The sequence below is a fragment of the Vombatus ursinus genome, unplaced genomic scaffold (genome assembly GCF_900497805.2).
Source record: "Vombatus ursinus unplaced genomic scaffold, bare-nosed wombat genome assembly UNPS02014813.1, whole genome shotgun sequence".
In the NCBI taxonomy this organism is placed as follows: domain Eukaryota; kingdom Metazoa; phylum Chordata; class Mammalia; order Diprotodontia; family Vombatidae; genus Vombatus; species Vombatus ursinus.
The window spans coordinates 258,108-270,448 of NW_020954591.1; the positions used below are offsets into that span (position 1 = coordinate 258,108).

The 12,341-nt window shown below is 35.7% G+C and overlaps 1 protein-coding gene across 1 annotated transcript in view; it reads left to right on the forward strand.

Moving 5' to 3' along the window:
• The window catches only part of ARL5A (ADP ribosylation factor like GTPase 5A), a 30,244-nt gene that overhangs the window by 6,302 nt on the left and 11,601 nt on the right, over positions 1 to 12,341 (forward strand). The window contains exons 2-4 of the mRNA XM_027877667.1: positions 2,034 to 2,094; positions 2,626 to 2,773; positions 5,038 to 5,121. Coding sequence (XP_027733468.1) covers positions 2,034 to 2,094; positions 2,626 to 2,773; positions 5,038 to 5,121 — 293 coding nt within the window. The remainder of the gene's footprint in view (positions 1 to 2,033; positions 2,095 to 2,625; positions 2,774 to 5,037; positions 5,122 to 12,341) is intronic.

The window sequence follows — 12,341 nt, forward strand, 5'->3', positions numbered from 1 at the left end:
GGCAATTGGAGTTAGGTGACTTGCCTAGTGTCAGTCACACAGCTAGTAAGTGTCATGTGTCTGAGACTGAATTTGAACTCAGGTCCTCCTGACTCCAGGGCCGGGTGCTTTATCCACTGCCCCCTAGCTGCCCCTAGGCCATTCTTTCTTAAGCCTTTTGAAATATACTCTCTCCACATCTAAGGTGCATGGTGTAGAGGGGAGAGGGTATAGAAAGGCAATTATTTTCCACATTATTAAGAAAAACTTGATAATATTTAAGGTAGTCCAGAAGTTGAGTGGACTGTCTTGATCTATGGAAGTATGGTATGAGCCCAGGTACCCAAGGCTGGAAGATCCATAGTGTGTTTGTAAGGATGGTGAATAATTAGCATTGTTGGAGCAGACAGTTCATGAAGTAGAGGAGTGGGAAATGAGGCTGGAAAAATTAAGTTGAGACCAAATTGAGGAAGGTGTTAGTTTTTATTTGAATTTCTCACTCACTTTCAGCTTCCTAAATTCTCTTTTGTTGTTTTCACATTCATTTGTTTGTTTACATGGGGAGAAGAATCTTGGCTTAGCCAAATAATCCTTAAAGCTGGCCTGCACAACATATGTGTCACAAGTGGACTGTGGGCCATATGTTGTGCAGGCCTGCCTTAAAACAAATTGATGAAGAATTGGAGAGACTGGGAATAGGATGAGCTTAGAAAAAGATGGATGTAGTTAGGAATTACTGATGGTAGTCTTTAAAAAAATACAGATAATAGTCTGCAAAATTGTATATTTGTGTCGCTGTAGCTGCTCCAACATTAATATGGTCTAGAAGTGAAGCTCACATAGTTGGGTATCTAGCATCTGAAGGAATACAAAGTTTTGTCAAGTGCTCATCTCACCATCTCCTAATCATCACTGTTGTCATTGACTAGTATTGCATTCCTCCACTTCCCCACCAACCTGTTGCCCCCAACAAGCACATACTTCCAAGATCTACTCCTAGATAACTTCAGCACTCTCCTACTTTAATCTTCCAAGAGGATACCATTTTCACCTTCTTTTTAAATTCCACTCACCTTCATTTTAATTCCATATGAGCTTAGGAGGCTAAGCACTTTTTGTAGAGATACCACCATTACTCAACACATTTTTAAAATTCCTTCTTTGGAATTGCCTCAGATCTACTGTTAAAGCCTCACAGTGCATTCTGTAACTATTAATGCCAATTAATGTTAAATTAAATTAAAAATTAATATTAAAACCAAATTAGCTTACTGTGTGTGTTGTGCTTTGGACATATATTGAAGTTTAAGTGCCCTTAAATAATACAGACACCATCCATTGTCTACTGTAGTAGAGTTGCCCCGATGTTGTCTAGTCATACAAGAGAGTATTACTGCTTTGTAGTGGAAAAAGTACAATTGGAGTCAGAGTGCCTGAGTTCAAGTTTTAGACCTGTATTTACTGTTTATGTTATTGGAAGAGTCACTGGGTCTCAGTTTCTTCATTTTTGAAATAGTGGGTTGGTCTAGATCATAGGTAAGGAGCCTGCGGCTTTGAGGCCACATGTAGCCCTCTAGGTCCTTGGGACCAGCCTTTTGACTGAGTCCAAGTTTTACAGAACAAATCCTTTTATTAAAGGGTTTTGTTCTGTGAAGTTGGGATTCAGTCAAAAGGGGGGCAGCACGTCAGGACCTGGAGGCCTTCATGTGGCCTTGAGCCTGCAGGTTCCCCACCCTTGGACAAGATAGATAATTTTTAAGGCCCCTTCCATCCCAAGCCCTGTGAATGTCTTATGTCCCTGATAGAATTGGAATTTGATGACTGGAATAAGCAAAAGACATTTAATTCCAGTAAAAATTTATTATGTACCTACTTTGTCAGTAGGGGCCTGAAAATGAACTTGTACTAACTTGATAATTTGTTTCAAGTCAGCCCTGTTTGTAATATAATACACCTGAATTCCAACAGTGTACAGACAGAAATATGGATTCTACTCTTTGTTGTTATTTTAGACTCTTTATCCATCTATTTTACCAGTATTATCTTTATTTCAGAGCACAAAGTTATCATTGTTGGTCTGGATAACGCAGGGAAAACCACCATTCTTTACCAATTGTAAGTATTCATTAATTTTTTTTGAAAGAAAATTTAATTGTGACTGATTTTGTTCCTTGTCTGGATGATTTATAATTAGGGAAAGCAAAAACTAAATTACACCTGAAATTTAAGCTGTCCTATAGGGAGGTGGGCTGGACTCTGGTTCTAAATAAGGAATCAAGTTCAAGTTTTAATTCCAGCTCTGCCATTAATTCATATTTTAGACAAGCCATTCAGTTTTTCTATATGTCATCTTTTTTTACCTGTGAAAAGTAGAAAAATAATAAATCACATGGTTCTCTGATCACAGGATTCCCAGTAAATAATCTACCGTGAGTTTTCTAAAGTTCTCAAGAAGCAGCTCTTTTCATGGTTAGAACCACCTCCTCTTATTCTTTGCTTACTTTGTGGTTGGTGAGATTTGGGAATATAAAATATGAAGGGAAATTCATAATATTGTCAGATTTTTTTTGCTTAGTAGAAAAATTGGGAGAATCAGCCAGCAGTACTTTCTAATTATAATATGATGGATTGATTTTTTCCCCCCAGTTCTATGAATGAAGTTGTACACACATCTCCTACTATAGGAAGTAATGTAGAAGAAATAGTAGTTAATAATACACGTTTCCTAATGTGGGATATTGGCGGCCAAGAATCTCTTCGTTCTTCATGGAATACTTATTATACTAACACTGAGGTAATGCTTCACTATACAGTAAAACTTCTATTAACCAGATGCTTGGGAAGATAGAACATTATGGTTAATTATCTGAAATTTAGCTTGAAAACTTTTTTAAAAATTTTAATCTCCATTGAAAATTTTTGTAGAATGAATTCATTTCCTGATTTAGTAAATACAATATCATGAACTTTAATTGGATCTTTGATTTGGACTTCCATTTTGAACATTAATTGTTAATGTATGTAGTAGAAATGAAATGTAGAAATTGAAAGTTTAGGAGTTTGGCTTCAGTGTGCAGATGTCCCAAAAGTTTCAGTTTTGTCTAAATCTCCTACCTTCATCTTGTCATCTTGTCATTTGCCTCTTTTCCCTTAAAGTATAATGCAATAAATTTCTGATTATTTTAGGGTTCTAATTAATAAAATTTCTCTTTTGTATCTCTGTCTCTCTGTACATAGATATATGCTTATGCATATCTGTCTATATCTTTAAATCGGCATCAAACTATGTACCATTTACAATGCTTGATTTTTATTTAGATAATATTGTAGTTGGACTATTCTCAATTTAGTGAAATATTCTTATTTGTCACATAGAAAGAGCTCTGGCCCTGGGTTGTGGCTCTGCCACTCATCTAGCCCTGTGTCCCTGGCCAAGTCACTTGAGCTTGTTCATCTATAAAATTTAGTTAATAACCATCAGACTGCATTCTTTACATAGGGTTGTTGTGAGGTAAATATGTTAATTATGCCAAGTATTTTGTAGTCAAAAGGGACTAATATAACTATTTAAGATGATACTATTATAAAGCAGTGGGGTATAGTGAATACTATACTGGTACTGGATTTTAAGTCAGGAAGACTTGGATCTGAATCCTGACTTTGACTTAAGGTAAATTATTTAACTTCCTCCAGTTTTTCATTTATAAAATGGAGCTGGTAATATCTCTCACCTTCATGGGGTTGTTGTGAGCTTTAAATGAGATGACATATATAAAGTGTTTTTCAAACCTTAAACTGCTAACCAAATGTCGGTTATGATACTGCTGATGATCCTATCTCCTGTAAGCTGTTTCTAGAGCATTGGCCTATAAGAATGCAGTGGTGTAAACCTCAGAGATGAATTGAGAAACTGGCCTTCTTTTGAATACCAAAGATTATGAGTTGATGAAATATAAACCTACAAACACTAGAAAACTACATAACAATAACTGCTTGCTGTTTTCTACTTCCTTATGCTACCCCTCGTTTCCGCCCCAAGTTTAGATCGTATTTTTAGAGCCAAGAACATGTGTCCATGTAGAACACACCTTTCTAATATTTTAGATAGCCATTCACATGTCAAGTGAACAGCAATGAGGTTGATGCTTTGGTTAAAGTGTAGTGGGAAGGAAGGTTCTTTCAGGAATAAAATCACTAATCATCTATTAAGCAAGAGAAGAGAGGAAGTAGAGTACTGAATCTTTTCTTTCTATTTTGTCAGCATAGGAGAGGCTTCCTTAGCTGTAAATCTTTTTCTAGGGCCAGAACCAAATCAAATCAAACAAAAAAGCATTCTAAAAATAATAAATGTTAATTTAAGCAGTTTGATTAAACTCAATCTGTGATTCGTACCACCGTGAACCAAGTGAGTTAAATCTGCTGTGATCCAATTTCTTTTAGTTTTCCAGAGCTCATAAAACTAAGAAGTTATAGTGTGATTCCTGCCAGGCCCTTTATCACATCTTCTAGTCCCACCTCTTATATTTCCATTCAAGAAGTGTTATATTGGCAGGTATCAGAAGGGCCAGGTAAGGTATGTTTTTATATAGACACAGAATGATTCTTTAACAATCACTGCATCAGTGCATAGTAGAGATGTGGTTTGTTCATCAGTCACACTCTGCGCTTTGTTTTTCTTTCAATCCAGACCTGGGATTTCGTTGGTGTAGAGAATTCCTAGGGTGAGAATGCCTTCCACATAAGCAGCCTGACACTTTTATAGTGCTTTACTGCAATAGTTGATAGTTACATAATGTTCTAAGGTTTGCAGGATTCTTTAGAGCTATCCATTTGATCCTCACTGGTGTGGTAGTTACTTTATCTCTATCTCACATCTGAGGAAACTGAAACTGAGACAGAGAGACTTGCCCATAAGGTTTGTGAGTGTCTGAAGCAGGATTCACATTCAGTTCCTCCTCACTTGCAAATTCAGTACTCTAACTACTCTACATTGCATTTTATGAGTTTTAAAGGAGTAACTATGTGATTACTAATGATTTTGTTTTAAAATTATTTTAGTTTGTCATTGTTGTTGTGGACAGTACAGACCGAGAAAGGATTTCTGTAACTAGAGAAGAACTCTATAAAATGTTAGCACATGAAGTAAGTAATATTTCTTTTAAAATATGTGTGTACTTTGTTGCTCAGTATTTGTTCCTTCTACTTTTTTTGTGTTAATGTTGAGATCTCCTTAGAATGCAGTTCAGAAAGAAAACCTCCTCTTACCATGTACTCACCAGCCATGCTGTTTAGTCTTTGCTGTTTCCCAAATTGGAAGTGGAATTGTGACAAGCAACAGAAAAAACGTGGGAGAGTGGTGGCGTTCTGTTGTACTGAGCCCAAGTGTATGGTACGGTGTCTGGCTGAGAGAACCCAGAGAACAGTAGAAGTTGGGAGGTAGATTGTTGTTTCAGTTCTGCCCAACTCTTTGTGACCCCATTTGGGAATTTCTTGACAAAAACACTGGAGTGGTTTATTATTTCCTTCTCCAGCTCATTTTACAGATGACAAAACTGAGGCAAACAGGGTTAAGTGACTTCTCTAGGGTCACACAGCTAGTAAGTGTCTGAGGCTGGATTTGAACTCAGGTCTTCCTGAGTCCAGGCCTGGCACTCTCTCCACTTTACCACTTAACTGCTTTTTTTATTAAGTATTTACTATGTGCCAAACTCTGGGAATAACAATAGAAAGTGATACTGCTGTGTCAGTCTCCAAAAGTTCACATTCTAATTGGAGAAGACAACTCACATAAGTTTATTGGTAGGGTGGATGCAAAGCAGGACCACTGGCAAGGTCCAGAAATCCTTAAGGCAGGGGTGGGTAACCTGCAGCCTCAAGGCCACATGTGGCCCCCTAGGTCCTCAAGTGCAGCCCTTTGATTGAATTCAAACTTCACAAAACAAATCCCCTTAATAAAAGATTTTGTTTTATAAAACTCAGACTCCTTCAAAAGGCTGCACCCAAGGATCTATAAGACCACAGGTGGCCTCAAGACCACTGATTCCCCATCCCTGCCTTAGGGTATTCTGTTGGGAAGGGGAAAGATCCTGATAGGATCCTCATTGGTGGGATTCAAGATGAGGCCATTGGGGAAATATCTTGAAGTAGGCTCTGACCTTGAGAGCCAGGTGGTAGTCCCTGGGTAGGGAGTGTTTGGAGTGAGGTTGCTGAGGGAAGGGATCTCAGGCTCATCTGGTGTTATTGAAAAATTTCAGTTGCTTATGGCCAGTATTCTCTTCTCTTTCCGCTGAACATGGCCCTGATTCTTCTGCTGGCAGTGTTAGTATTCTTCAGGGAAAAGTAATGAAGCTATACACATGGGCCTGCCCTTGGTATACCTATTTGCTTTATTTTCAGTTTAGAAAATACCAGGTGAAAGTAGAGAGCTACTTTCTTGCTGCATTACTATGGTAATGATACATTTCTTACCCGACTCCAAAGGGCTGTTCCATGTTATGTTTCATGAAAGACTAAAAAATTAACTAAAAAGCATACTGTGGTATAAAACTATAATGTATGTAAAGATACCTATCCAAAGTGAAGACATCATTCTTCAGTAATTTTTCATTTATGTAAGCCAAAGCAATCCTTATTTGGTGGTGATCCAATGAATAATATTTCAGGGGAAAAAAAAACCTTTTAGCAGATATAAGAAAAAAAAAACACCCAACCAATTAAGTTTCACATTTGGATAAAAAATGAGGTTTAGTAATAAAGAAATTTAATAGATTTCTTACTGCAAAAGACGATCTTAATTAAGCAAGCCATAATGACTTTTGAATTATTTTATGTTAGAGAGGAGGAATACTAAAAACATTTTATAATATAGAAGTAAATAAATTTGAATATGAACTAGTGGTATAAAAGAAATTAAAATGGTAACTTTTTTGTAAAGAAATATGAGACTTCAAAATTCAGATCTTTTGCAAAAGGCTTTATTCCAATTATCAGGTACAAAAATGCTTTTTACTACTTTGATGCAGATTCATGGGATGTAGCACTTAAGGGGCAGTTCATAAACATTGGACCTTTACAGTACAGGCAAAATCTTTGGAAGGAAATATAATTGAGATTGAAATTGGATGATGATAAGGCAAAATCAATACAGTTTATCTATAAAGTTTCTGATTGTTGTTAAAATATTGGTATATGCATATTAGTACATGCATTTTCCCTTTGCTTAGCTCTCATATTAAAATGTAACACACTAAAAAAAGATACCTAAAATATTAGAGCCTTCTTATATATTGTCCCACAACTACACATACACATACAGTAACCATGACATATTGCAAACTATAAATTATTCTGTATAATCCTATTTTCATGGTATAGTTTGCCTTTTTAGCAGCATTCTGCCTTCAATCACTATCCTTTGGGAACAAAAAGTGATGTGTTTCTGTATTGCTTTCTTAGTTTGGATGTCAGCAAAGAGATAGAGCCATTTCCCCAGAAAGACAAAAAAAGATAGAATGAGAAAAAAACAGACATACCTCACAAGTGAAGTAACAACAGAGGGAGGAAAACCATCTGAGGCCAGAAGGGGCTGGGTTGAAGAAAGCATTAAAGGCCCATGTGAATTAAGAAGGGGACAAAGATAGGGGGAGGGGGAGGGAGAAACCAAGAAACAGGAAAAGTATTAGAAAAATAGAGGAAGAAAAACAGGAGATAGGGTGTTTCACATTAAGAAAAATTCTTTGTAGTCCCCTATTTTTAATTAGTGTTTGATTATAATAATGTTTTTATCTCGTTGCAAAAGATTGTTCAGGAATATAGACCTGTAAGAAAATTTAAACTTGAAACATATTCTTTAAAGTTAAATTTCTGCCTGGTACCATCTTCAAACTGTTTAATTCCTCAGTCTCTTTGCCTATGAATGGAATGCACTTCCTTCTTCTTTCTGATGCCTGTTAGAATCATGAACTTTCTTCAAAGCACATTTCAGGTGTGACTTTTCTGTAGGAGGCCTTTCCTGAAACCTCTTTCCCTACCCCCAGTTGTTGTCATTATCTTCTTGAAATTTTTTTGTTTTTATCCCTGTTCACATTGTTTTTCTGCTGCTAAGATATCAGCTTCTCAAGGCAAATGGTTTCATTTTTGTCTTTGTATCCCCTGCGATCAGCACATTGCCTTTCACATGGTATGCATGGATAAGACTGGATGAATTTAAGATAAGGTCATTGATGTGTTTAACAATGAGAATTGAGAGAGTTTTAAGAACTTTATTCTATAAGAAATGCAAAGAAGCACTGAAGTACTTTTTTAAAAGTTCTTTGCCAATCAGCTTAGTTGAAAACTTCATAATAAATAATCTTAATGATCAAATTGAATTGTTTTCTAGAAGTTTGCATTTAAAGATAAAACTCTGAGAAATGCTGTTCTCTGTAATCTATTATCTAGTAAATGTGTATTCTGTCCCTTGAGAAATTATAGTTGCTTTCACTTTATACATAGAACTTCCTTTGAAATATGATCTTGACTTCATATAATAACCTTATTTTTACCCATTAGAAACAATAATGTTTCTTTTGCCATTTGAGGTTAACTACTTTAGAAAATTGACTGACCCTCCAGAAATAAAAAATTATTGCTTTAAACAGAAGTATTTATTTTGGAAGAGGCAAAATGAAAAACATCGTTCTCCCTCTTTCTGAAATTATTTTCAAGTGCTCTGAATTTGGAAAATCAAAGTTATTTAAGTATTAAAGAAAAATTTCTCCTAGATTTCACTTTCCTTTGCTCTGTTATTTAAATTCATTACTAATGTAATTTAGGACTAGTAGGATATTCAGTTATTAGGCAAGCAGCCAAATAGTATATTTTCATAATGTTATGTGAGAAATCTGGCTATTGGTCTTTCTCTCCTAATTATTTAGCTATTTATATCAATAAATGAGATAAATGAGGTAAAATGAGATGTTGTTAATCAGTTACAGAACTGCTATTCAAGTAAAAGAATAGTAGGCTGAGTAGAAAACAGGATTTTTCTTATTTGCCCTCATCCTTATGTTTAAGTACTGTAAGAAATCATCAGTTTTGCAGTCACTACCTAATACTCTTGCTAACAAGTTTCATTATACTCTTCATTGGCAAGTTTTCCTAATGTTAAAAAAAAAAAGCACATACCGATGATTTTATTCTAGCTTTCATTGACTATGCTAACATTGACCTCTAATTTCTTAAGCCTTTCAAGCCTGTACTGGATCTTATAGTACTCTCGGTATTATATAACTCAGTATATATCCTACAGATTGTGCTCAAAGAAAACCTTTTGAAATTAATGGTAGAATCTTATGGAATGAATGAATATCAGAGTAGAAAGTTTAATGTTTCATATGTGGTCTTGTAGAATGCCATTATTGTTTACCTTGTAACTTACTGAGTTGTATGACAAATGATGAACATACTTGGTCTAATATCTTTTGTATTATAACCCTATCTGAGAATTACAGTACAGCTGCATTTGAACAAAAGGAGAGCTTTATTTCTTCTCGTTAATGTAATTTTATGCTAAAATAGCATATTTATCACAGTTGTTTGTGTCTTTTGTGATAATCTGTAAGTGCATTACAGTGATATGATGAGCCTTGCTTAAATATGGCTAACTATAGTTTAAAAAATTATATCATGCAGTTATGTTCACTTGTTGATTCAAAGAAGTATCAGAAGTTTTTTTGTGATTTTGAAAAGTTTTGAGAAATGAGGGATTTTCTGCCTGCGTTGTCATTGATTTTCCTAGTTGATTATGCCATTTCTGTAAGATCACAGTCCCAGCAACTATACCAAAAAGATATTACAACAACTATTAAGACAAACTTGTTTTTCATCAGGTGCCGTAAAGCAGAACACGTGACCTGTGGAGATATAGGAAATCAGCTCAAAAATTGTTATTTTCAGGAGACTTTTAAAAAAAAGAAATGTATTTATTCTTGCATTTTTGCAGTTTCAGTGGCATTGAGCCCTTGAATGAAACAACATACTAGTTTTATCACCAAAAGTGACAGATACATATAATGTAAGTATAGCTAGCATAAGTTTATAAATCCTCATCATAGGTACTTGCTGGGAAAAGAAAAGTTTGTGTTCTTAATTTGTGAGCCCTGGCACAGTTAATTGTTATAAGAAACATTAATGTGCTAATAAAGTTATTGAAACTTCGCAGGTCATTGTAATTGGATCTAATGGAAAGTAATTCCATTTGATGAATTAATGAGTCCTTGATGATCCCAGCCTTTTTCCACTCTGGATTAGAAAAAACTATAGGTGTATTCAAGATCAAAAGAGTGTTATCTACTTGACTATGTCATTAATAATGAATAGGTAACATCTAGTTATTTTCTGAGCAGTAACATGGAGAAGTAGTAGATTAAGAGCTGGTCTTAGAGTTAGGAAAACCAGGGTTCTTGTTCTGCCTCTTACATGTATTAGCCATATGACCCTGAGCAAGTTCCTTAACTTCTCAATTCCCCAGACAACTCTCTTAAGCTCATGAGTTGCAGGGAAGGTGCCAGCCTGCGAGGATAAAGGAAGTTCCTTATCAGTAGCAATCTACACCGATGAAACACGTCTAATTAACACATTAGCAAAAAAGTTCTACTCTGTTTTTTTTGATATTTTTAAATTTCCACCTGTGATGGTATTTTACAATCAATTGCATCTCTCAGGCCTTTTTTACATGAGTTCTTCTCAAGCCATATATCCTTTATGTTGTATTTATACCGTTGATTTTTAAAGCCTAAATAAAGAACTTTATCTCAGTTAAATTTTACCTTGATTCATTTGTGCCATTATTCTGGCTTCTCGATCTTTTTGGGTTCTGATTACATGATCCAGAATATTAACAATTCTTCTGAGCTTTATGTCTCCCATAAATTTGCTAAGAATGCCATATAAGTCCTTATTCAAGTCAAATTAGAAAAAGAAAAGGTAATTAATAATACAAGAAAATAATATAAGAATGATACAAGGAAGCACATGGTTAACTGCCACATCAATAGTGTGGACAGTGCTGTAAGTTCAGAGGAAGGGCACATCTTTGAATTAGAATGGTACAAGAAGGCTTCATTTTGAAGAAGGATTTGAGCCATGACTTGAAGGAGTCAATAGAATTTGCAGTTGGTGGAGAATAATTTGGATATGGTATAGAAAAAAGCGATGAAGCTGCAGAAATATAAGATGTCCTGTGAACCATGAGGAAGGAGGCCATTTTTATTAAAGTCCAGGGTTCTTATAGGGGAATGTTGGCAGGTAAGGTGGAGAAATAGTTTGGGACCAGATCATGGAGGACCCTACGATGCCAGGCTTACAATACAACTTTTACCTTTATCCTTTTGTCCATGGAGAGACATTGATGCTTTTTAAGCAGAAAAATGATATGATGAAAGTATTGTTTCAGGAACATTAATGTGATCACAAATGTAGATTTGAGAGGGGGGTTTGAGATAGGCATACCATTCATTCAACAAAAGATAATTATTGAGTGCCATGTCTTTCTGTTTGTGTCTGTCTGTTTATATTTGAGTAAACATTAGACAAATTAAGAGTAAGTAGTCAAGAAGTAAAATAGGATCTTGGGTAATATCAATATCAATGGGAAAACAGGGATCTTGCATTCATATAGAACTTCTTCCTGTTTTCAGAGAGCATTCTCATATGCTTCTTTGCGTTAAGGCTTCTGACCCCTCATTAGTTCTGTCAGTGCCTACTAGCTAGGCTTCAAGTGTGGGCCCCACTGGCATCCAAGGCACCGCCTAATTACCATATTGGTAATTGTCACATGGTATAATTCAGTTCCTCACGCCGCTTAACAGGTAAACAGAGCAGCAGTGTATTCACCAGTGGCATATGGATACGCATTTATCTCTCAAACATTGCAAGCCATGAGCCTAGAATTCTCAAGGCACACGCATTGTCAGTATATTTCCGAAAGCGGACTTGGATGGTTTGTTTAGAGCTCTGCGGTACTAACGATATTAACACTCAACCCAGTGAAGAGCCATAGGTGCAAGGTGAGTAGGCAGGCAGGTGAAGCTGCCATGAGTAAGTCATGTGGTATGGTAAGACTTGCATCTTCCCGAGCTAGCTCAAACGTACAGTTCTTCTGCCAGTGATACAGTTTAGTAATAAGTGATTTTTAAGTAATACCGGCACAGTTTAAAAAAAAAAAAAAAGGCTACACATAATGATTACAACCCACCTTTTTTTTGCAAAAATTTGGTATAAAATCTGCGATGATTATGTGGTGAAATATGTAGTCTGAAGGAGACTCATAATCAGAATGGTAGGCTAACAGATGATGAATATTTCAGTCACAGAAGCTCTTG